This window comes from Dermacentor andersoni, chromosome 3 (genome assembly GCF_023375885.2).
Source record: "Dermacentor andersoni chromosome 3, qqDerAnde1_hic_scaffold, whole genome shotgun sequence".
NCBI classification, from domain to species: domain Eukaryota; kingdom Metazoa; phylum Arthropoda; class Arachnida; order Ixodida; family Ixodidae; genus Dermacentor; species Dermacentor andersoni.
The window spans coordinates 66,057,043-66,084,304 of NC_092816.1; the positions used below are offsets into that span (position 1 = coordinate 66,057,043).

Here is a 27,262-nt window from a genome sequence, read left to right on the forward strand (position 1 = left end):
ACTGGCATTCGTGAGGTAGATTCCACCCCTCCTCAGATGTCGGAGGGGTGGAAAGGAGAGAAGATTCGTGCGGGGGAGTCAATTTCATGTCAATCAGAGCATCTTTGACATGTTTTTACTCTTTGCGCCATCGGCCATTTCCGATACCACCTTTCAGTCACGCAGACTACAACCGATTTTCGCGTTAAGTGTAAAGTTCGGGATGCCAGGAAAGTGGTACGTATAGTTTTTTGCAAGGTTTTTGAACAGTTCAAAAGCATTTGCTGCATCAAGCATTTGTTACAAAACATTTTCCAGGGTTGAATTATACAACAGAGAAGAATTTCTTACTATGTTTGCTTGTGCAAAAAACAATGTTTATGATTTTTTTTTTATATACAACGGTAGACTGCACAAAAATAACAGTAATTGAGAACCATGCAGGTGCTTCGCTAAGGTATGTTACTTGCTTACCGAAGCCTGGAAAATATATGTGTGTGCATGCAGTGACATGCTGCTGAAGTGCCACATTTTACTTCCAATTTTAGGCTGTTTAGAGCTGAAACCACGAGATCAAAGTCTGGTTACCAAGAGTAAAAATTTTATTCAACAGAAGTGTACACAATAGTGATTAGCTGCCACATATACACATTTCGAGGGCATTCATTAGACAGAAAAATCTCAAATCACAGAACGATAGGCGCAGCTTATCACAGTGTGAAATAGTAGACCTGTACATTGTATTCCTTTTTTATGCTTGCTATTAATCTTTGCTCAGTTCACGATGTGATAAATAGCATTTTTATAAAGCGTAGAAAGGTGTTGGCATCAGTGAGCATGAATGTTGCAACATAACTTGAGGGCCTCCAGTCTCTGGCACTTGCAAGTCATGTACGATGGTGGAGTATCCATCTCAATACGCCGTCTTTGGTGACTGCAGATGCACTAGCACCAAGGCACTGTCACACTCAGCGAGGTCGGTTGAAAGCTCTGTAACGACCACCACTATTGTATGGCCGTCTTGTGGAGCTAGTATTTTGTGCACCTGACGAGCTGCGGCCACCGAGCCTGAATGGAATAAAAAGCAGTTCAAGCCAGGTTAAATTGGAAGCAAGTCCACATTTTAGATAGGACAGAGAGAAATTCTCCTTACTAAACTGCACATATCATTGCCCGGCCATCAGTGTAGCATGTGTATCCAGGATGATACGAGCATACCTGGTGAAGCCAATGTAGCACTAAAAGAAACCAGACAGAGAGAACAGAAGACCGAACGCCACAGATGCTAGGTAGTGCCCGTGATGTTCAGTTTTCCTTTTTTTTATTTGCATTACAATGGCTTCATCACCCCCCCCCCCCCCAACCCCAAAAAAAAAGAATGCACACAAGTAGTGGGCACGGACTATGGAAGCAAAATAAACTGTCTGGTAAAGGCCAGAGTGTTCACAAACTAAAAGAGCCTCATGAGGGGTGTAAGCCGGAGTATTAAGTGTCTTCAGCTTGCTGATAATTTACATTGGGGTTTTCTATTTATTACTTTATTATATATGTGAAAACAACATGAAATAAGTAAAACTTCAACCATATGGCATTCTGCCATCCACCAGTGCATTAACATTCATCTTAACAAAAAAAAACTGAACAAAAAAAGACGTGGGCTATCAAAGAAACGACAAACAGAGGTGCTCAATAGCCCACGTCTTTTTCGCAGTTTTTTTGTTAAGATGGAACCATGCCAACTCGCCCAAGTCTCAGTTTTGATGAAGTGCATTAACATTCTTGGGAAACTTGTGCAGCCCCACACACACATTTTAATTGTGTCACTTTTTTAGTACAGCATACTTGAGCTATCGCAAACTGCTCTATATATGCTGACAAATCTCATGGTTTCTGTGTTTGCCTATATTGAGATAACTGCCGCTACGTAACAAAGATGCGAAATAAAATCTAGTCTTTATACGAAGGTATAAACTGGTTGTGAAATTCTTGTTCCTAGAAACTTCTCGTTATTTATCTTTACAACAATTTGTGAGACCTTTGAAAGTCCCTTTAGGGGGTTGTTACACAAAGGAAATATTCACCTTGACTACATGGGGAGTGTAGAAGACAATGACATGCCTTTTTTCAGGCAACGCGGATACATGAAACTCCTACAGACAGTGGGCTTTCTGTTTTCAAGCCAAAAAAGTCCCCCATGGCTGGTGATGAATTAGCTGCCGAGCCTTCACAGTGCATCATTGGGCTTCTTTGATTACCCATCCTTGACAATCCTGGACTACCCAAGGCAGTGATTTCAGCCAACTAGAATTGGGTGTGCAGCATCTCAGGCATTTGTGGAAAGACTGGGATGACAAATCAAAAGGGCCCACTGGTGCACAATTAAAACCTAGTCGATGAAAGTTGTGAGAATGAGAAAATGGCATCTTACGATGTCGTGTGGGGCTGGTAGTAGCCTGTGAAGACAACATCCAGCTTTACGGTCGCACGGTCAACAACCAGAAGGCAGGCATCATCAGTTGGCGCCGCTGATCCATAAACCTCAATGCCACTGACACTCTTCGCACATTTCACCCCCACCATGGCAGATTCAGACCAAGATTGCAACCTTGGTGACAGTAGCTCCAAAGAAGCAGCAACAGCCTTGCTGTAGCTGTACTCAGTCCCATCGGTTAAGCCAAGGGGCATGAAGGTGATCCTTGACGGGGGCACATCTTGAAAAGATGGAAATTGAAATGTAGGCAACATCAGGAAATCATGCATTATAGACAGTTCAGGTTTTGGGAAAAAATTCTGAGTTTGTAACCAAGTGGCACACACAGTTTACTAGTTTTCATAATGCAGGTAATGTAAGTGTTTTCCCTCTACTTTTCTTATTGACGCACATATGTCAAACTACATTCTTTTTGCATCACGCTTATTCAGTGCATTCATTAGTATAGCCACTCAGCTGTCTAGACAACCTTACTTGTACCTTAAATGGATTATATTTAAAAAAAAAACAGAACAGTACAAATTCCATACTTAAAAGGATGAGGTCTGGACACTGACCAAAATGGTTTAAAAGAGTTATTTACATTTCAGCTCCCCCTGGGAGCCTTGTTCACAAGGCTCCCGTGGACAAGGCCGTTGAGAACAAGGCTCCCAGGGGGAGCCGAAATGTAAATAACTATTCTAAACCATTTTTGGTCGGTGTCCAGACCTCTTCCTTTTAAGTATGCATCATCCCGACCAGACGGGTTTCCGTCATACTCTCAACTTCATCCAGTACAAATTCCAATTTGACTTACAGACTTTCTGCTATTGAGAAACTCCCAGCCATGCTGGACCTTCTAGCTATTGCGAATATTTCAAATGTCATAAGACAATTGTGACACTGACTGTAGACATTTTCAGGTGTCTCGTGGTTCATACTAAGTATCTGTTTTGTGGGGGGGATTTCAGAGCCGAATTGCATAGATAAACTAAAGTCCCCACTTTTACCTTTAAAAATAACCTTGTCTCCAAGGCATAAATTGCCTTCGTCAGTGCAACCTTTCGTGGGCGTAAATTTGGAAATGTCGACAGTGCAGGCGACTTCTTCCCACGTTTGGAAGCCGAGGCTCAAGGACAACTGCCGTGTCACTGCCTCTACGCCTCCATCAGCTTTGTCCTCACTGCCGAGTAATGCCACTTTCTCACCGACATCCACCATGGCAAACACAAAACCTCGGGTGACAGCATAGCCAAACGCACAAAGTGTGTCACGTCGGCCGTAGGCGTGCCTCACCTGCAAATGTATATTGAAAAACACAGCACTTGAGCTCGCAGAGGAATTTATTTCAATGGGTAGGAAGTATTTAGACAAATGTTTACAGTCTGTCTGTAGGCAACTTTTAAGGCTTCTCATTGACATTGTCTGGGCTACTAAACAAGACATCCATAGATTTTCCACAGATGGCGAATGGACATGTGCTTTACACTCCTAATCAACCTACTGCCCATAGCACATCTATCTTTTGTATATACTGGAGGACAACTGGAGAAAGGCAGGTGAGAAAGATGATGTCTTTATTGGAAGCTGAAGAGCGTAGTATAGCCATAAGCTTGACAAACTACTACATTTGTAAATGAGTGGCAGGTGTCTAAAAAAGGCAAAGCAATAAAATATCCGAGCACACCTAAGCACTCACGAGCTGATCATGAATGTCCAATTGAACGTTGCTGAAAAAGTTACGAATGACATGGTGACATTTCCTTCCCTTCTTTACACTGCCACCATAACTTTTGTGCAAGAAGGGTAGTGGCATTGTAGATGTCAATTTCACCTACCAATAATCTATAGACAACATGGCTGGAGAGTGCAGCAACAGTTTTGACCCCCTCCCCCTCCTCACTCGCCTTACTCAATTCGCAATACACTTCTCACACCCTTGCTTTCTCTGGTATGTACACACAATACTCACAAAAAGCTGCAGGGTAATGTAGGAAATTGTTTGTTTATTATCCATGAACACTTTGTACACTTAGCACAACATTTATTAAGGATATATTGAATGATGACATGTAATTTTGCAACACAGTCTTTTCCAAGAGAAACTGATATACACGAAACTGCTGCCACACTCAGCATATCTCAGACTAGTGAACTTGTCCAATTTTACCGTTGGTCTAACGAACAAAAGTAAACAGGTGGAATAAGAGACACTCTAGCAAAATGCTGCAAACAATTTTTTACCACCTCACATAATTCTTTAACACATGCATAAATATAGCACAAGCTTTTTTTTCCATTCTGCCTCCATTGGAAATGTGGTTGTGGCAGCCAGAAACTGAAACCATGGTTATTAAGCAACTATGCTAGGTACATGCAGTCATCTTGCCTATACAACTGTGGCACAATTTGCAACCCTGCTGATGCATGAAGGAAATATAGACTGTCAGGCTCCCCCAACAGCAAGTGCTAAAAAAAAATAATGCTACCAATAGAAAGGCCATCCGCTATGAGAGCCCTTAACATACGCACAATCCATGCTGAAGCTTGGAATGATAGAAAGCTGAACGAGTCGATAAGGATTCATGCTTTAAGGTTAGGTGTATAAAATATGGACAAAAGAAGAAACTGAAAGAACAACACAAACATTGGCTTTATATCGAGAAGTTTTCACAGCGGCAAAAAACAACGAAGACAATAACTGCTCTTGGGAAGGCAGCACCAACTCATCAAGCAGTGACACGGGTATGCACTTTCTATAGATATTAGTTCAAGCACAATTCTTTGTGGAGGATAACTGAAGGCTAGCTTATGCGTATGCTAATGGAATTAATAATAAAACAGTGCCAAAGACCCAGACAGATAAAGGAAACAACAGGATGGTGCACGGTTTTGCTTTTAGAGCGAACCTCTTAGGGCCAAATTCTGAAACCTTCCTTTCCTTGGGCCACTTTATAACCTTATTCCAGGAGCCTTTCCTGCTTCCTTACAGCGAAGGATGCATGGAGGAGGCAAGTGTATTCTGAAAGCTTCCTTCACCCGCCCTCATGAAAGAAACCCTTTCGTTAGGTATAGAACAGATTCTATGTGTCAGAGTTCAAGGGTATCTGTCATAAGTGTCACGAAACCTCTTTGTTCAGCAAGAGTTATTTCGCCGAATACCTTTCTTACATTATAATGGTAACATATAAACACATACACTTTTTCCTGATTAACATTCAACGCTAACACGCGTAAGGACGCCTTGTGAAAGGCAACGAGGACACCTTGCGAGGGATGCCGCTTTGTTCAGATATACTAAGTTCTCACTTTGTGCTGTTTCGCCCTTCCGTTCTCAACTGATAGTTACATTTGCTTTAGATTTCTCTCATGATGCTTCGGCAGTAACCTATTGGTGACAGTTGGGCGCTGTTCCTCAGATCAGCTCTCAATTTTTTGTTGCTGTAGGCTTAACAAAAGAAGCTGTACTAGCTCAATATGGCTTAGAGATTCAACGGTCTGTGCAGCAACCAACGCATGCCCTGCGGTATCTTGGAGACCACAGACAAAGTTTGCTTGTACTTTGCACTTTGAATAGAGAGCATTACTGCCTGCTCAAACTCGCAGCCGCCGTTTTCTCCACACCGGCCAGCCGGCCACCGGAAAGTAATTGCATGTGCGCAGATGAGCATCACGTGGGCAAACATTGCGAAAAGGCCCTCGTTCAGCGAAACCAGCAAGGAAAGGAAGCATGAAGGTAGCTTCGGGCCTAGCTACGGTAAGAGAGTGCCAAGGAAGCATGTATTAAGGACGCCTTTAGAAGGAAGCTTTCAGAATTGACATAAGGTGGCCTAAACACGATGAAGGCTTCCTAAGGTTTCAGAATTTGGGCCTTAGGCACCCGTTCCTGCGTCAGCATTGGTGTCGTACCTCGTAACCAAGCGAATGAGCACAGTGAAAGATGAGAGCAAACGCAGAGCGCTGCGGGCGATGAAAGATGACGAGAGCGGAGAGAGCGTGAGGAAGAAAGCGGACGAGGAGGGGGCAATGGCACAATCAGTCGGAAAGTGGAGGAGGAAGATAGAGCAAAAGCATGAGAACACAAGCGTAGTCCCGCACAATGCTGACTATGGTGACAATGGCTATTAGATAGCGCCAGAGCAATGCGCATTGTTAGGGTGCCTCGATGCGCTCCCTTGCCTCCGCTCCTTTTGCGGGGACATGCACATTGATTACACGATGAAAGACGGCAAGAGGGAAGAGAGCGCGAAGAGAAAAGCGTAGGAGGAGGGTGCAGATGAGCCATGAGGGGAAAAGCAGAGGAGGAGGGTATGGCAAAGTAAAAGCGCTGTGCCACGCAAGACAGACTATGGCAACGATGGTTACAAGATGGCGCCAGGCTAGCACACGTCCTTAGGGTGTCTTGATGCGCTTGCCTTCACTCCGTTCGTGAAGGCGCACGCATCAACGCATTCTATGTGTTGTCTGTTCACCAAAGCGCTGCATGAGTGGAGATCGGTATGCGGCGGTTGCTGTGAACCGTGCCCATGTGTAACCCACACACACTGCCTCTCGCAATTTCCCGATTAGCGAGGCAGTCACGCCACACTGCACTCCGTTTGGAATGTGCCACACAAGACATTGTCCACGCCAGCCAATATGTTGCGAAATGAAAACCCGTATAGAGCTGCACTCAAATTTCGCATTAGGAGTCTCATAATCATCGGTTAATTTTAAAATGTTCTTCTGTTTTTCTTTTCCGTATCTTTTTCTCTGCATTCATGGTGCTGTTTTATAATTATGTTACCAAACCAGCTCGCCCCACTGTCCCTACTTTAACAACGCCATTACTGTTATGGCACTTCTCAACCATAAGATGCTATTTATTCCCATAGCTTAATGAAATCGCTATCTTCACCTCAACCTTAAGACACTTTTTCATTCCTGTGGCTGACTTTTTACTATTTTCTTGTTTATAGTAAGCACATGTGTTGACCTTTTCATTCCTCCTGTGCCAGAGCTTTAAAGGGACACTAAAGGTTACTATGAAGTCAAGTTAAAGTGATAAAGCAATGCTCTAAAACGTCTAAGGCGTCAATGTAATCGCAAACAGAGCTTTAGTAACCGAGAAAGTGAGGTAAATTCATGACACGATTTGAGACTCCCAGCGACATTCCGGTACTAGCCTGATGACAAAGGCACTCCTCATCATAATTTATTTCACTAGTACTCAATTATTCGTATTAAAAAGATCATTTCATTAGATTATAAGATGGAAGAAAACGATACTTGTCTACTATTCGATTCTAAAAAAAATAATATTTTGACGTTACCCTTGAGTAGCATGGGTGATCGAGAGGTTTCGCTTTTGCTCGACTGCGCCACACACGCTTTGAAGTTTCAGTTGTTTCGTTATCGCGTCGTGCTGCGCTGGTTCTGCTGGCTCGCGAAACTTGCATTTGGAACAAGCAGCAAGAATGCCACATTCATGTGATGTCGTGGGATGCGCCAACGGTCCACGGAACTTGGCCAAGGGCAGTTGCAGTGACGAATCCAATGTTACTTATCACTGTGTGCCAACGAGTGAACCTCTCCATTCGAAGTGGTTAAATGCCGTACCTCTGCCACAGCGCGCTGGCAAAGAGCTGAAAAATCACGTAGTGCGTTTGGTGAACTTTCGTCCAGAGGATTACAAGTTTAACGACGACTTACTGAAGTCGTGTGGAATGTCTTTCAAAGCAGGCCGCCGTCGTAGTAGTACACAATGACTGCGGCAGCGCGAACCCTCAGCAGCAGGTCACGTTCATCATGCTTAAATCGCTGAAGTCATCGTGCTTAAATCGCTGAAGTCGAGCCCAGCATTGCGAGCCAATCTGTCATTGTCAGAGTCGTCCATTGCAACGAGCGTCAAAGTTGGCGTCATAAAATAAAGAACCAGCTTAACGTTACGTGCTTTCCCTTCCGCTAGCCACCATAGTTACTTTCGCGCTGCTGTCGGCTCCTACTTGGCTCTGTTTCTGGCAGCGCGTTTGCGTTTTGCACAGAAAAGCCGTAGTGCCACCTGCGGGCGCCCTTTTATTCACCGACGGGGCTACGTCCCTATGAGACCATGACGTCACCACTCCTCGATCGGAGGGCGGGCGATTTGAACTGTGCTAGAGGTACGCGGACGCTTCAGAATGAATTTTCTCTTAAAATAAGTCTCTTCTTTGCATGAAACAAGTGTTTCGAGGTTTCTGAGATGGTATTTGAACAGTCCACGTTGACTTAATATTAACCTTTAGTGTCCCTTTAGTGCCTAACCATCCATTTCTTACTGTATTCGAGACAGTGCTTGACCCATACCAGTTCACTGTGGCAGTACTCCCTATCGCGCTCATCCCGTCCAAACCAGCACACTCTTGCGACACAGAAGGGGAAGAACTGCGTCCACTGGACAGGCTTGAGCCCTATGCCTGCAAATGAAAGCAGGTTGGGCACTTGAGCATCAACTGGCAGGATAAATCCAAACGGTGCAATAGTAACATATGCTTGACAACATTTTCATTACGCCCCATGTCTCCTTGAAGTACCAGAAATGCTGCAGACTCTGCTTAAATGGAACTCGTTGGCAACAAAACAAACAAACAACACAAAGGGGTTCGTATTGCTTTCTATTTCTATTGCTGGTTTTTCAGATTGATTTGACACTTTGAGAGGTGTCATAGTTGCCTGCAAAGTTGTTTTTTTGTATGCATGTGTTTTTCTTGCCCCATTTCCAAGCATTCGAAGCCTGTTTCTGCTTAGGTACTTCTTGTTTTCTGGGATAGGTAAGCACAGAAGATTTAGAATCTATCCTTTCACATTACTTTTTTAGTCCTCTCCTTGCTGCTGCTTTGCTTCCTCATTTCCAATAAAAAGGAAGCTCAAGAGCTGCCGGCCCCTACCACAAAGAAGCGCCCTGCCTGCAGTGGTACCCTTGTTCTTAAATGAAACAATCGTAATCGTAAAGCTATTATACTTCTCAGACTTGTAGATGAGCTTTGAAAACTAAGCACTTTACGACAAAATCATAAAGCTTAACAGGTATGCATGGCATATTTTCCCACTAGGTGCTTTTCATTACAGTATAAGGTTGGTCAGACAGTTTCCTAACCAATGTGTTGTTGCCAGCACTGCTGAAAAGTTTAAAAAATTAAATTATGAGGTTTAACGTGCCAAAACCACTTTCTCATTATGAGGCACGCCGTAGTGAAAGGACTCCGGAAACTTTACCACCTGGGGTTCTTTAACGTGCACCTAAATCGAAGCACACGGGTGTTTTCGCATTTCGCCCCCATCGAAATGCGGCCACCGTGGCCGGGATTCGATCCCGCGACCTTGTGCTCAGCAGCCCAACACCATAGCCACTGAGCAACCACGGCGGGTAGCTGAAAAGTTCGGGTGATAATTGAGAATCCATAGGCGGGAGATAGTGGTACCCACATGTATAGTTTTTAAGTGTACATACGCTATATGGCTGCTTTTCCTGCATTGCCACAGTGATGCGACTGCACAGATTTCAGTGCTCTTGGCAGGAGACAGTACATGTCGCATGCCTAAGTTCAAGAAACACTTCAGAAAAAATGCACTCTCAAATTATTTTGCTAGATAAACTGCCTGAAATCATTTATGAGTATTGCATACCCTAATGAAGCATATTCACTCTGCTTGCACATAAACATGAACAGAATACAAAAATGTGGGGTTTGTTTTTGTCTGTTCTCTCTTTTGACACTGATGACAGAACCAGTATGACACACGAATTCCTTGACCAATAGCTAGTGCAATCATTGTCAGTGTTCAAAACACATACTGCATACTGTATCAAAAGGTATTAAATAAAACCTGACCCAATATCTTGATAGTGCAAATGGCACAGCGCTGGTATACAAAGTGAGTGAGCCAACATTAGATCCCTTCAGATGGGGCTTTGTTAGACTACTGTTCATTCACAATGGCCCTGTGCAGTCGCCATAATGGCTTCCAAATGGACTACCGTATTTACTTGTGCAAGGCCCGGACCCCCACTTTGGAATGTCAAAAACCCTGAAAAAAAAAAAAAAAAGGTTTCACTGAGCGTCACAGACTACTAGATGGCACTAGTTGGCCTGCCGACAGTGGCAGTCACCATCATCATATCCCACATGGAAGCGCTGGAGATGAGCTGGATTAAACTAGGTGGAACTGAACTGCAACTTTGGTCGCCGATTCGACTATGTGGCACTGGCTGTAGGCCTAGCCGGCAGGTGGCAAGCAATCGCAGGAAATTCCCGTTTAAAATGTTGGTAGGAGTAGACAACATCGATGATTGGGTCTGGGATCACGTGCACAGACTGGACTGGCAGCCATGTGAGTGAAGCAGAGTTTCGGTCCTTGGGCGACAAGCTGGCAGCTAGTGTGAACACCTAACAATCAAGCTTGCGCTTCCTGGATGGATTGGCACAGGCTCGGGTGTGGGTATAAAGCCAATAAAGTTCCAATCTAATTTTGCGCATCACAGTCTGAACTGACAATGTTGCAGAAAAGGTTGCGTGCATGGGTATCAGCACAGAGACTCGCAACACCCATCGGTCTGCACGAAGAGTGCATGATGTGAGCGAAGAGCCTCGGCCATCCTGAAATCTCAAGTGTGTTATATTAATGGAGCTAAACACTGAACAAAAGACTGCAAACAAATCTGCTGGGCTGGAGCTAAAAAAAGAAAAAGAAAACTACAAAATCGATTTTTGCATTACAATTTGTTTCTTAGGACTACCCGATTATTCAGACATCTTCAGTGTCCAAAAAAGTAACGACTGTAAACGTTTTCACAGTTGGCCGCCAGTGGTTGTCTTATTCTGCATAGCAGTTAGGGCACAGTTCGATGCTTCGTTGAGTAGCCATAAGCCTGCCTCATGTGCAGCCTTAAAAAAAACAGAAGAAAGAAGGTGCACGCTTTGACACATGCAAATATGGTAGTCAATTCAAAACGTGGAAATAATTCAAACTAGGCTTCTGCTTATAGAGATTCTTACTGGAGAGAAAACCATTTATTGCTTAGCGAGACTCAAAGAGAAACACGAAATCAGCTTAGACTGTTAAATTATCTTTTGAAGCCTATTTTCGTTAATGTAGTAATAATGGGCTTATTATTAGAAGTGAAAATGAAGGTCAATGTTTGAATTTAGGACGAGTGGCGGTACATAAGTATAACATTACGGATTTCAGTTTTTGCATTTATATACTGTACAGAATTGTGGATGTTCCTTTTTTGTGCGATATTAATGTTACCTTCGAAGAAAGCTTGTTGTCGTCTCAAATGCACTGTTTATCACCAACAGGAGGGTAGGCCTCGTCAGGCATACACAGCCTTTAGCCTCCCTCCTGATGTGGCAATGCGTGTTTGGATGCTGTATATGAAATTGAAAGAGAGAATAAACTTGAAAGTAAACTTGAAGGTCGTTTGATGGGAGGGTAGCGAAAGTTCCCGAAACTTATACAAAATCTTTGGCTCCTCTAGATAGAACACAACGTAGTGCATTTTTACCGATAAGCAATTAACTAGGCATTAGCAAACGCCATCGAAATCCATGGTGTCCCTGCAAGATGGTATGGGGACTTCAAAGCGGAGTCACCACCCGTCTTTCCTACTTGCACCTTTTCTGGCTGACCAAGCTTCTCATGGACTGAGTGGCATTCTTGACGTTACAGAAGGGTAATTTACTCATCCAAGTGAAAGCATTTTTGTGTTTAGTGCATTTAAAAAGACAGAGAATTAAAGTGGGCTTCCTCTTATAAGGTCTCCTATTGCAGTGAAGCCACCTCAACACACGCTCGACTACATATGCACATACTCACGGATATACTCTTTCTTCCCCTAATTTTGGGGTGTTGCTAGCACCGTACAGAGGCTATCAATAGTGAAAATAACACAGACTGGAAGTTTGCAAGCCCACAAGTTTCCCGTCCTGCATCATTTCCTGCTTGCTCCCTATCGGCATATGCCACACATATGCTTAAACAAATTTACTAAGACGTTCTCTCTCCTTTTTCCTCTTTTTATCTTTTAACCACCTTTCTCCCTGTGTAGGGTAGCAAACCGGACGCAAGTCTGGTTTTCCTCATTGCGTTTTCTTATTCTCTTCTCTCTTTCACAGACACCGTAAATCATATATACATTTAATTTTCACTAGGAGTGATATTTCGGGTATTACCTGCCGAACAATTCGTTCAGAGCAGAGCTACCTTCTATCATCATCATTAGCCAATTTTATGTCCGCTGCAGGACGAAGGCGTCTTCCTGCGATCTCCAATTACCCTTGTCCTGTGCCAACCGATTCCAACTAGCACTTGCGAATTTTCTCATTTCATTGCTCCACCTAGTCTTCTGCCATCCTCAACTGCGTTTCCCTTCTCTTGGTACCCGTTCTGTAACCCTAATAGTCTAATGGTTATCAAACCTGCGCATTACATGACCTGCCCAGCTCCATTTTTTTTTCTCTTAATGTCCATTAGAATATTGGCTATACTCGTTTGCTCTCCGATCCAAACCGATCTCTTTCTGTCTCTTAAAGTTATGCCTAGCATTCTTCCTTCCATCACTCTTTGCGCGGTCCTCAACTTGGTCTCGAGCTTCTTTGTCAATCTGCAAGTCTCTGCCCCATATGTCAGCACCAATAAAATTGCACAACTTCCTTTTCAATTATAATGGTAAGCTTCCAGTCAGGAGCTGACGATGTCTGCCGTACATGATCCAACCAATTTTTATTCTTCTACGAGTTTCCTTCTCATGATCGGGGTTCCCTATGATTAGTTGACCTAGGTAAATGTACTCCTTCACAGACTCTAGAGACTGACTGGAGATCCTGAACTCTTGTTCCCTTGCCCGGCTATTCATCATTATCTTTTCTCTCTGTTAAGGCACTCAATAATTTCTTGCAACTCGTCTGCAGTGTTGCTGAATAGAACAATGTCATCAGCAAATTCAAGGTTGCGGAGATATTCGCCATTGATCCTTACTCCTAAGCCTTCCCAGTTTAATACCTTGAATACTTAATTCTTCCAAACACGCAGTGAATAGCATTGGAGAGATTGTGTCTCCCTGTCTGACCCCCTTTTTTAGGTACCTTCCTGCTTTTCTTGTGTAGAATTAAGGTAGCTGTGGAACCTCCGAGATATTTTCCAAGGTATTTACGTAAGCGGTCTGTATTCCTTAATTGCGTAATGCCTCTATGACTGCTGGCATCTACTGAATCAAATGCCTTTTCGTAATCTATGAAAGCCATACAGAGAGGCTTATTATACTCTGCGGATTTCTCGATTACCTGATTAATGACATGGACCTCTATAGAGTATCCCTTCCTGAAGCCAGACTGTTCCCTTGGTTGACTAAAGTCCAGTGTTGCCCTTATTCTACTGGAGATTATTTTGGTGAATATTATATATAATGCTAGGAGTAAGTTAATGGGCCTATAATTATTCAATTCTTTAATGTCTCCCTTTTTGTGGATTAGTATAATGCTTGCATTCTTCCAGTTCTCTGGGACCCTTGCAGTCGATAGACACTTCGTATAAAGAGCCGCCAGTTTTCCAAGCTTTATGCCTCCTCCATCTGTGATTAAATTGATTGTTATTCCATTTTCTCCTGCCGCTCTTCCTCATTTCATGTCTTGTAAGGCCCTTCTCACCTGATCGCTAGTCTGTTTTTTACGGCTTTTTCAGTCTTTCTCACGTTATAGTTTCGAATCTCAATTATTTTGCCATGTTGATCAGTTTTAACAGCGCTGCGAATTATGTCCGATCTCTTGAGTTGGGCACTTTCATTTTTGTCGTTTCTTTATTAGGTCCTTTGTTACTTGGGAGAGCTTGCCCTACTGGTTGCCTTGGTGCCTTGACTCCCACTTCAATAGCTGCCTCTGAAGCCAGCTTAGTTACAGTTTCATTCATTATCTCTATGTCATCATCATCTCTCTGTTCTAAAGCTGCATATTTGTTTGCAAGTACCAGCCTGAATTTGTTTGTTTTTACCCTTACTGTCTCCAGGTTGACCTGTTTCTTCTTGACAAATTTTGCTCTTTCTTCAAACTGAGGTGAATCCTAGCCCTCACTAACCTATGATCACTGCACTTTACCCTATCACTTCTACATCCTGCACTATGCTGAGGTCGGCAGAAAGTATGAAATCAATTCCACTTCTTATTTCTCCATTAGTGCTTTTCCAGGTCCACTTTCTATTACTATGCTTCATGAAAAAGGTGTTCATTATTTGAAGCTTATTCCTTTCTGTGAATTCTACCAGCATCTTTCCTCTAGCATTCCTAGAACAGATGCCATAGTTTCCGATTGCTTGTTCCCCAGCCTGCCTTTTCCCCACTTTTGCATTGAAGTCACCCGGCTGTTACTACAGTATACCGAGTTTGCACTTTTCTCATCGCTAATTCAACATCTTCATAAAACTGATCTACTTCATCACCATTGTGACTGGATGTTGGAGTGTACGCTTGTACTACCTTTAATCTATACCTCTTATTAAGTTTGATTACGACTACTGCTACCCTCTCAGTAATGCTGCAGAATTCATCAATGTTGCCCGCTACGACCTTATGGAATAGGAATCCTACCCCATATTGCTGCTTATCTGGGAGAGCTCTATAGCAGAGGACATGGCCATTATTCAGCAAGGTATAAGCCTATCCAATTGTTCTAATCTCACTAAGGCCGATGATATCCCAAACAACGTCTGATAGTTCCTGAAAGAGTCCTGCTAAGCTAGCCTCACTCGACAGAGTTCGGCTGTTAAAGGTTGACAGGGTCAGTTTCCATTAGCGGCCGTCCGCACCCAGATTCCTAGGACCCCCTGCTGCATTGCACGTCTGACTGCCACGTTGGTCAGGTGCTCTACAGCTGCTGGCGACTGGGGGCCATGGATTATTTGTAGAATTCATCAGGAAGGTAGTGTCCGAATACTGCACCAGGGTGGCCAATTCCTGTTCTGGTGAGGGAGTGTGTGTTCAAGCTTAGTGGGCCTTCCTAATTTGGTTGTACCTGGATTGGTAAAGCCCCACTCACTCTCGGCATCTTTTGCCAGTGTCAGGCGTCACTCCAAGCATGCAGATGTAGTGCACTAGAGGAGGTTAAACTCAAGCTCACTATCGTCAAAAAAAAAGAAGAAAAAAATGCCTTACAGAGGGATACGAACTTCCGACTATGGCAACCGAGCATTTGACATAGCTCAATCAGATGATGGACGAGGCCATGTCACCAAAAGTACTGTCTGCGAGACGTTGCCAAATTTCCGCGACTAACTGCAAAAAGTTGGTCTTGAAAAAAAAAAAAAGCCCAGTGGATTTACAGTATCTACGAAAGCAGTCATTTCTACATTTATCTTTGCGATCCCTGGTGCACTCATATGAATCGCTCACTCTTGTCGCCATTGATGAGCTCAGCAACCAGCTTCTTGTAACGACGCAGCAGGGATGCAGCATCGCGAGGCCTAGACGACCAGCCCATTGCGTACGGGTACACATGCTCCCACTGCTTCAGTCGATTCTTCATGTAATGTTGGTCCAGCCCCTTGCTGTTGGTTACTGCTAGAACCTGCAGACACGTCAATGTTGGTCCTGTCATGTCAAACTGGTCCTGTCACGGTTTCCTGCCCAAATGAGACCCGCCAACAGTTGAACAAGCCTAAAATCAGCTACTAGACGCGAGAGAAAATTCGTTAACTGGCATCATTGCTCATGGTGTCAAGATTATTTCTACGTAGTCGGGAAAGCGATGGTTGAAAAGCTTTTGAAATTATCCACCATGTTTCAAGAAATAAAATGTGCCGAGTAAATTCTGCAACGTTTCAACACAACATTTATGTTGTCAAGGACAAGGATTGAAAATCGGTGTTGCCATTCTTTTCTTTTATAGCTATAGCGAAAGTGACACCAATTTGCTAAATGAAAACATATTCTAAATAAATTTTCGAACTCTTGGCCAAGGAATGTCAACATAATTCCGACAAGAAAAAGCGCTATTCAGTAAATGCACAATTTGTCGCTAAGCAAACAATGTACTTAAAACGAAAAGAAAAGCTGTAGTATGTATTGTAACTCCAGGGCTTTTTTTTTTACCTACACTTCGTGCAGGCTCATGCAGATGAGTGCAATGCTGGGTAGAGGCTATAGCGTCGTATATTGTGCTTGGCTTACTAGACTATAGCCATTCAGAGCTGACTGCGTGATGTCTTCTGCATCAGCAGATGAAAAGCACCTGGCTCCGCACTTCGCCTGACTTCACAGTAACTGGCTGCGTGTATTATATATATATATAGGGAGTTTCTTCAAAGTTCAGCACGCAGGACCTAACGTAACATACACAGGAAAGAGACGAACTTTTTGGAAGTCTTCTTTACTTAACGTTTTCGGCTGGTGGACCAGCCTTCGTCAGAGTACAGTAACGCATGTACAACACATACACAGCTTTAAAGGAGCCGTATCACGAGCAGAGGGCGCGCTATCTGCACTCAATAGACCATACACTGCGCATCATAAATCATTATCATTGTGCATCATAAATGATTATCAATGACACGCATTTTGGGATACAAACAATGAAATGCAGATGTGTTCAGGATACAATATATACAAACATGACTCTCGGGCAAGTGCCAGCGGTTACCATGATTATGTGTAGTGAAAACGAAATGACGTACACATGCAGATACAAAGGCGTGATGTTTAGCACATGGCATCTCTAAGTGCAACCTCGAATTATCTAAAAATTGACATGTTAAGCGTACAACTTCGAGCCACAGCGACATACGTCAAAAAAGACACATGTAAAAAAAAACGAGAGAGAGAAAAAAGCGTTGAAATGATATATGTACACTGTGTGGGAAGTGTATATTTGTGCTCAATCTAAAGTTAGACAGGTTAGTTTTCCTTTGTTTTCCTTTATTTCGGACGAGACAGTGTTAAATTTGTTAATCAGGTAAGATTCGCGTATTGTTACTTTGAGATTGTTAAATGAGTGGCCCGGCATGTTAACATGTTTCGAGAGTGGTAGATTTGGTTGGGATTTGGCATGCGACCTGTGGTTGTTAAAACGGATCCTGAAAGGCGTTTCAGTCTGGCCTATGTATTGCATGTGGCAAGTGCCGCACTCGAACAAGTACACTACGTTATATGAATCACAATTGAAACTGCCTTTAATAGTGAACACGAATTGGCTGGCTGTGCTGGTAGCAGTCAATGTAGGTGTTATATGAGCGCATACTTTGCAACGTGGTTTATTGCAGCGGCTGCAACCGGTCGGGTTAGAAGTGGCGATTTTTGAAGACGTTAGTATGTCACCTGTGTTTTTCGAACGTCTATACACGACACGAGGTGGCTCAGGAAAAATGGCTTTTAACCTGTCACTTTGAGTGAGAATGTTATAGTGTTTACGGAGTATGCCTGAGACCTTGGGTTATGCGGAATGTACGAGTATCAAATTAGCCGACTGGGAGCCACTGGGCTTGTTTCTGCCTTTAAGAAAGTCAATCCGGTCATATCCTGCCGCTCTGTGTATCGCGTCATCGATAATCTTTTCTGGATATTTACGGTTGAGAAGTTTCTTTTTGAGTTCCTGGCAACAAGAATAAAAATCGTCTTCTTCGGAACATATGCGCTTAAAGCGCTGTGCCTGTACCTTTCCCATGTTACGCTTCTGTACGGAAGAAAGGGTTCTTTCAAAAGGCCTCAATTTCTGCCCAGCCGCCGGGGGCTTTGACGAATTCCAGTTAATGAAAGACATTGAAAACTTCTCCCGAAACTTAAGACTCAAAAGAATATTTTCATGACCGCGCTAGCAGCAAACAGGATCACCGAACTATACCGTCCGTGACACACTGGACGCCTGCCTCGCAACGGGACAAATGCCTAGACCTATATATCAAAGCTGTTTCTCGTGACATGCTCGACAGCTACAAGACGCGCCCCATTCCAGAGAAATCTTTCCACTAGCGAATCCGATGCTCTTAGAAGCCTAAGCACACTCGATGATATTGTTATTAAACCGGTGGACAAGGGTGGCTCGGTCGTGATAATGACAAAAGAAAATTACAAAAAAGAAGTCGTAAGACAGTTATCTGACGGCACATTTTATAAAGAACTTCCCTCTGATCCTACCGACGAATTCCTTTCCATCATTAAGGATACCATAAAAGCATTGGTGAAGCAGCAGAAGATCGACGATAAAACAGCACGCTCCTTGATCCCACTTAGTCCAATAGCCGGACGCTTTTACCTGCTGCCCAAGATACATAAACCAGGTAATCCAGGCAGTCCCATTGTATCCGGCATCAGAACAGTCACAGAAAACATCTCTTGTTACGTCGACAGTCTAATCAAATTTATTCCAGCCACATTTTCTTCTTTCATTAAGGATACTAATGCTTTTCTTAATGACATAATAGATCTAATCATTTCTGAAGGCTCGCTTCTGGTGACGATGGATGTCACTTCCCTCTACACGAATATTCCCCATAGGGATGGCATTCAGGCTGTCTTGAAATCCTATGAACACCTCCAGTGTAATAGCCCGGTTGATAGCTCAACCCTTGAGGTCCTGCTTAAGTTAGTTCTCGAGTTTAACGACTTCGAATTTAATAATTCTCATTATGTACAAATTAGTGGAACATCGATGGGAACGAAAATAGGTCCTAACTATGCGAACGTCTTCATGTGAGTGCTCGAAGACGCGTTCCTTAATAGTGTACGACTAAAGCCTATCTACTTTAAACGCTGCATCGACGATATATTTTGTATTTGGACGCATAGCGAAACAGAACTCTTAAACTTCATTGCGGCATTCAACCAGGCACACCTCGCTATCAAATTCACACATCATTACTCATCGTCGTCTGTAGACTTCCTTGACATCACGATTACTATTGCCGATGGACGCCTAATCACAAAACTTTACAAAAAGCCAACTGATAATCATCAATTTGTTCATTTTGAAAGCAGCCACGTGCATCATTGCAAGACTGCGATTCCATATAGCCAGGCACAGCGCTTTAAGCGCATATGTTCCGAAGAAGACGACTTTAATTCTTGTTGCCAGGAACTCAAAAAGAAACTTCTCAACCGTAAATATCCAGAAAAGATGATCGATGACACGATACACCGAGCGGCAGGATATGACCAGATTGACTTTCTTAAAGGCAGAAACAAGCCCCGTGGCTCCCAGTCGGCTAATTTGATACTCACACATTCCGCATCTAACCATAAGGTCTCGGGCATACTCCGATAACACTATAACATTCTCACCCAAAGTGACAGGTTAAAAGCCATTTTTCCTGAGCCACCTCGCGTCGTGTATAGACGTTCGAAAAACACAGGTGACATACTAACGTCTTCAAAAATCGCCACTTCTAACCCGACCGGTTGCAGCCGCTGCAATAAACCACATTGCAAAGTATGCGCTCATATAACACCTACATTGACTGCCACCAGCACAGCCAGCCAATTTGTGTTCACTATTAAAGGCAGTTTCAACTGTGATTCATATAACGTAGTGTACTTGCTCGAGTGCGGCACTTGCCACATGCAATACATAGGCCAGACTGAAACACCTTTCAGGATCCGTTTTAACAACCACAGGTCGCATGCCAAATCCCAACCAAATCTACCACTCTCGAAACGTGTTAACATGCTGGGCCACTCATTTAACAATCTCAAGGTAACAATACTCGAATCTGTATTCCGCACCAACCATGACTGCGAGCTTTGCAAATCTTACCCGATTCACAAATTTAACAGTCTCGTCCGGAATAAATGAAAACAAAGGAAAACTAACCTGTCTAACTTTAGATTGAGCACAAATATACACTTCCCACACAGTGTACATATATCATTTCAACGCTTTTTTCTCTCTCTCGTTTTCTTTTACATGTGGCTTTTTTGACGTATGTCGCTGTGGCTCAAAGTTGTATGCTTAACATGTCAATTTTTAGATAATTCGAGGTTGCACTTAGAGATGCCATGTGCTAAACATCATGCCTTTGTATCTGCATGTGTAAGTCATTTCGTTTTCACTACACATAATCATGGTAACCGCTGGCAGTTACCTGAGAGTCATGTTTGTATATATTGCATCCTGAACACATCTGCATTTCATTTCTTGTATTCCAAAATGCGTGTCATTGATAATAATTTATAATGCGCAATGATAATGATTTATGATGCGCAGTGTATGGTATATTGAGTGCAGATAGCGCACCGTCTGCTCGTGATACGGCTCCTTTAAAGCTGTGTAACATGCGTTATTGTACTCTGACGAAGGCTGGTCCACCAGCCGAAAAGACTACTTCCAAAAAGTTCGTCGTCTCTTTCCTGCGTGTGTGTGTACACACACACACACACACACACACACACACACACACACACACACACACACACACACACACACACACACACACACACACACACACACACACACACACACACACACACACACACACACACACACACACACACACACCCTTGCCTGAAAGTAAATGCCAATGTACGAGTTTCCTTTTATCAACAAATCTAGAAAAGCTGCAGCTAAATACATCGCGAATGCACAGTGCACAAAGACAACTTTTTTATGCCTATAATACAGCCTGGAGTCTGAAACAGTCTGCATCACTCATGAGTAAGACAATTTCATCTTCTTAGAAGATTAGCTCACCTTCCTCTGTGACCTATTTTCATGCCATCACCTCGTTGCAGCGACATTCACTATCATCACTATATCAGCACCAATCAGCACCGATAGTCACAGACAAAAGGGCGCCTTGGATTTGCAATGCCAACCTAATTGCATGTTATCTGCTGCCTACACTCATTGAAACCGCAGTGTAGAAAGTAGTTTTCATACTACACTACAGCTCTAAAAAATGGCTTCGTGTAGGTGAATGGAGCTACTTTTTCTACACAAATTAAAAAGAAAATGCCGATTTCTTACACTAGCTACACTCGTTTAGCCAGTGTAGGTAAAAAAAAGAATTGCCCTACTGGCAACAGAAGTCCACACGGCACTTACCTCAGGCTTCAATATAAAGTTCTTGTCGATATCAAGGATGATCACCGTATAGCCATACATAGCAGCTATCTTTAGGTACTGGGACGTCTCCCACACTGTCATGTTGGTGTTCCTGTTGATGATGACTGGCTCATTCTGCTGCATGTACTCAGTAATCCTGCAACGCCCAGACAGAGTTTAACTGTGCGTGATCAGCAACAGATTTATGGTCATCAGATTTACGGCCATTATTTACAGATCGAAAACTGGGCAGCAGGGTGGAACCAACCTTCTCAAGTGACAACGCACAGTACCCTGCAGAGACCTGTCATGGCGACGTAGTGGCTTTGGCATCGCACTGTTAAGCCCGAGGGCACGAGGTCAAATCCTGGCCACAGTGAGCGAATTTGGATGGAAGCGAAATACAAAAACGCCCGAGTGTTATGCATGGAGTGCACATTAAAGAACCTCAGGTAACCGAAATTTATCAGGAGCCAGCCCCCCCCCCCCCCCCCCCCCCCTACAGCATAACTTATAATGACCATAACGCTGTAATCATATCGTGGTTTTGCCATGTAAAACCCAATAACTAAATTTTTGCCTCACAGTGGGACGACTGGTTCCACACTACAGTTTGAATGTCTGGCACAGCATAGTTTAGACTGTGATATGCAAAATACTCTGCAGGTGCCCTCATCATCTTTCTTTCTGCAGCTAACAATAACCAAACAATGAATGACTTAATGAAAGTTACATGTTGTGAAACGCACATGGTCACTTAAGTGCAAATGACCGAATAACAGCACCATTTGAATAGAGTATGTGCAATAAAACGTGCTCACACAGCACCCCCTGCAGTTGATTGTCCTACTTTTAAGCCAAGCAGCAAGATAGACATTCCTGACAGAGATGTCCAATTATTCCTATGTCACCTTAACTGACCAAAGCAGATCCTATGTCCGTAAACTTCATGACCTCAGATTTCCATGTAATTATCGCCCTTCTTCAATTACGTTCATCTTTCATTGGTACCCATTTTGCTAGTAAGATAGACCACAGGCTACCAGTTGAATACATTACAATACTTTTCTACTGCACATCTCCTACTTATGACGACAAAATCATGTAGTACCTGCGTTTCATCTCCAATAACTGCTGACTTTGATCTATTAAGGGGCCCCTCACCAGATCTGGTCATTTTGGGCCGACAAGCACAGTACAGACAAGGCGTGCTAATGATCATGTCTGATAAATATTACACCTCTACACACCATGGAAAGAGCTTAAATTTCAAACCAAATGCCGTTTGCCCTTCTCGAGGGTGCCGCGCTCCCAGCTGGAGAGTTGACATTAATCACCTAAGTGCGCCTACGTTAATGGCCATGCTGTGACATCACTCTTAGTGACACGAGGCTTCGAGAATTATTCAAGGCAATATCAGTTATTTGTTTATTCGTTTAACCTCTTGCTTCAATAGACAAATTAAAGTTTAGAGAAATAAAACATACCAACTGAATGTCCCCGTGTTTTTGTTTTATTTCATACCATAGCAAAAGAGATGCACTTCCGTTTCATCTGCCTGTTCCCACGTAGTGCAGTCGCGCACACAGAGAAAGAAACCACCATTTTTTACTGTGTTCCAGCCCCGCGATCACGCTCTGTCGTCCTCTCATGCCTATGTCAGTGCTCGCAATTGTGGCACTGACTTATACCACTAATCGGCTGTTCTCATGCAGAGGGAACAAAATCGTCAGCTGCATGAAACGAGACAAATCAGCTCGCGTGCGAGACTGCCACCAGGGAACGTATTCTGTGACAATCACTTTTTGCGATAGTACCACCTCAGCTGTCAAGCGTGAGCTGGTTGGCTGGCTGAGCAAAATCGAATGAGCTGATTGGCTGGTTAAGCACTTCGTCAAGAGAAGGCAATGGTATCACCGAAGAGATCGTCGCAGAACACATCTACGCAAGTAACACTCAACAAGAACGCACGAGACGGCGAAAAAAAATAAGGCGAGGCTCGCGACGTATTTGTCATGCTCCAGTGCGAGAGAGATCAGGGAAGGGATTTCGCTTGCGGAGGCCAGACGGGGCAAGTGAAGACAGTGTCTATGTTGGTGATGATGCTCACCTCATGAAATCATAGGTTCACAGCACTTCAAACATATCTCTGCTATTAATGAATTTGAAGAATTCTTGCAGTAGAACACTTCTTAGAGGGCACGTAACAACTTCCAGCGCATAACCAAAAATTTGCTACGTGGCCTGGTGTGGGGCTTTTCAAAAGAACACCAAAAAGAAACACCTGAGTAGGCTTTAACTGGTAAAGTATGTTTTTTAAACTCTGTTATGCCACAGATTTCAGAGTATTTCGTTATACTTGGACAGTTGTCATTCTGTTAATCTTCTTGTAACTTGATAAGTTTCAAAAAGCTTTGCAGTTTCAAGATCTCTTTTGGCTCTCTCAGAATACAATGTAAAACTACAGATACAAGCAGATGCCACCAAAATAAAAGAAGTCACGACAAGTTGACGCAGGAAGCTCATGGCAGCATTGCAACCAGTCGTACGCTTTTGTGTATTCTTTTACCTACCTAAGCATCTATTCTCACAGTGAGAGTGGCTGTTTTGGTATTGCAGAAGGGTAATTAACGAATGCTGATTGAATAATCCTTCTCATTAGTGTCCTCTTTAAAGGTCGTTTCACCAGGACTGAGCCTTGTAAACACATGTGTGCTGTTCGTAATTGATCACGCGGCGTACATTTTGCCTGCATCATAGGCCGTGAAAGCACGTGAAAAAATCAACAAAACCTTGCATGCTCTTTCTCGGCGGAACCGTTCTACTCGCCAGCAGAGGCGACGTTATAGGCGTGCCGCTTCTGCATCAATAGTAGAACCTGCAACGCAGCCAGCGGCGGCGCGAACGACTGGGGGATTCATGTGAAACCCATGACAAGCATGCAAAACTGGAAGCAGGTAACAAGCGGAGGCAGTTAAGAGGAAGCTTTTTAATTAGCTCGGGACCAACTACAATGCCACCTATTCGAACATATGTAAAGCACAGAAATGCCTTTCAGAGATAACCCCTGGACAGATTTTCATTAAATATGTTATATCTTAGAGAGAGTTAAATTCTAGTGACTGGTGAAGCAGAATTTCGATTAGGAGCCTGAATTTATTTCGAAAGAATTGCAGATAATTCCTAAGTTCGAAAAAAAAATTTAAGCACCAAGTTTACAAATTAGTAACTCTGCACCAAGAACAGATGTCGAAGTTCTGTAAGAGTCATATGTTAAAACATGCAAAGTGTACAAATTTGATACATTTTTATTTTACGTGACTTTGTTACAATGTTTACGAGGGTCTTGCAGAAGTCATACTCACACATTAGTGGTATAATGCATCAATCCTGTCAGTCTTAAATGTACTATTACATGTAATTCACAGAATTGCGATATCATTTTTCATTGTCGAGTTAGAGTTGTAAACCTGATAGTTGTGTTTTCTAAAAATTCACATTTTTCGACAATGTTTGTTAACAAACTGATGGCCTAAATAGAAAAATTCGCTTCCTCCTCCAGCCACTAGATTTTAACTTTTTTCTTTTGAATACAACAAATCCATCAAATTCAGAGCATTGGTTGCCGAGAAAAACTAATTCTCCTTTCCCATGTCACTTGCGGGAGCTGATCGATGCAAAAGGAAAGAGCTGCTCTGTGAAGGGTAAATTAATTGCTATGTCTTGGTTTTCATTTGCTTCTATTTCGGCTGCAACTAAACAGACCTTAAAGATTCTTGCAGAAAGGCGCTCCCCGGGACAACACTTTACAACTTCCATTGTATAACCTAAAATTTTGGCGTCATCTGGTTTGTGAGGAGGCCCGTTAAACGTGTTAGTCTTGATCCTTTCTAGCCCATTATCGCCATTCCGCGACACCAAATCTGAGCTAGTAAATCAGAATGGGATGCTTAAGAGAGAGAAGGCCCGATTTTGTGAGGGCTTCCTAATAAAAGAAAGTAAAGAAGGAAAAAATGTAGGTGTGCCACCTTCTCGAACCCAAAAAACAATGCTCTGCATGCACATGGAGTCTTCTGATCGCGAACACCCCAAGAAATTTAACTTTGGAGGCTGCACCCATTACCGTGCGAAAATTGCAATGGCTTTTGTGGGGATGCGCGACTCTCGCGCGTCCCCTGATGTTTTTCCCGCATAGCGCGTCTCCTGCAGGGCGGCTTCGCCCGCCGCGTGGCCTGGCGCCCGCGGCGGTCGGAGTGGTTGAAGCGCAGTGCGAGAGATGGCGCTAGTGTTGCGCAGCTGCTAACGCCGCCGACAGGCGAGGTTACTTGGGCGCCGGAAGACAAGGCGCTTCCTCTTTCCCGGCGGGTCGGCGAACAGCGTGGACATTCCGCGCGCGCGCGGCGGACCATGCTTCTGCGAGACCGTCTCGCGTGGCCGCCTTGGACACCATTCGCGTGACCGTACACGCGAACGACCAGGCGTTGGGATCCAGCACGAGGCGAACATATTCGCTCGTTTTCCGGTCGCGGTGAGTCGGACTTCTAGATTTGTCGCGCGCCCATCGGCATGTTTTGCGGATGGCAACTCGGCTAGCAGGCATTTATCTATGAAAAGTGCAATAAATGCCCTTGTGATTGTTTGCACTACTGTGTTGTCGTTCCTTTGTCCCAAGAGTACGGAGGAGAACCCCATATTTCCCACACTTTCGCTGCAATGGATACTGACTGTTTGCAGGCTGGCATAAGATGCGAGAGAAATTTGCGGATATAAAGGTATTGTTTCATGTTGACACCCATTTCACCATATCGTAACTGAACCACAAATTTCGCCCAGAAACATCAACTGGTGTGAAACTAATTTTTGAAGTTCTAAAACCTTCCCTTAAAGAACTTCCAAAGGCAACTCAAGTGCTTTTTTCTTCAGGCGCATCATACTTTTGCTTGCAGAGATTGTGCGACTGCTCCAGAGTCTTCTTGGTCCTGGGCGGAGCCATGGGTGTGAGGAACATCTTGTCCGCCCAGTATAGGCGGCTGCCCGGGTACAGCTCGTGCAGTCGCGAGGCCACGGTCCCTTTACCCGAGCCCGGAGGGCCACGCGACAAGAACAAGATGCGGCCATGGCTGCGCAGGAATTCCATTGTGTCATCGTCCACAAGGCAGGGGAAGTCCACCACGTCCAGGACGTCGATGTCATCCGTGAACAGCGTCTTGCTCCCATGACCACCTGTAGATTGGATCGATCGCACGCATGGGAGCTCAGCTACGTGGCGCGTGTTTTAGGTCAAACATACCATATATGATGTGCCAAAAAAAACGATTCGACGTGATGCACAATTACAAGCATGTACAGTTAAACCTCAATATAACGAACTCGGTTACATGAGCACTTCGTTATGTAGAAATTAAAATTTTTTCATGCAAGTAACTACAGTCACCAACAAATTTTTCCTACCTGGAAGGGGCAATAAAGATTTCCAAGGTACCAGGCCAAAGAAAAAAAAAAAAGGATTTCAATGCAAAAAAAAAAAACTTATCCTCTTGTTGAATTTGAGATTCGGTGACCAGATATGATTTCTTGCAATGACAACGATATCTTGACGTTAGCGCTGTAAAGTGAAGTGTACAAGTTTCGCGTTCATTCCAATGCAGCCGTGGACACTAATGGTATCTTCGACTGAATCCCTCTATTCCCCCAACAAGAGTCTGGCAGATCCGGCATTCCACGAACTCGGAAGTAGCTAGAGGGGACAAGCACGTAAGCTGAACATGTGACTAG

General features: G+C 43.7%; 1 protein-coding gene across 3 annotated transcripts in view; it reads right to left on the reverse strand.

Moving 5' to 3' along the window:
• Positions 1-563: 563 nt before the first annotated feature.
• LOC126545971 (2',3'-cyclic-nucleotide 3'-phosphodiesterase-like) overlaps positions 564-27,262 on the reverse strand; it is a 52,809-nt gene continuing 26,110 nt past the window's right edge. For all 3 annotated transcript variants that reach the window (XM_050194024.3, XM_055062470.2, XM_050194032.3), the window contains 7 exons: positions 26,422-26,710; positions 21,488-21,644; positions 15,850-16,024; positions 8,774-8,883; positions 3,460-3,745; positions 2,408-2,690; positions 564-1,047 (listed from right to left, as the gene is read on the reverse strand). In XM_050194024.3, coding sequence (XP_050049981.2) covers positions 948-1,047; positions 2,408-2,690; positions 3,460-3,745; positions 8,774-8,883; positions 15,850-16,024; positions 21,488-21,644; positions 26,422-26,710 — 1,400 coding nt within the window. In that variant the 3' untranslated portion in view covers positions 564-947. The remainder of the gene's footprint in view (positions 1,048-2,407; positions 2,691-3,459; positions 3,746-8,773; positions 8,884-15,849; positions 16,025-21,487; positions 21,645-26,421; positions 26,711-27,262) is intronic.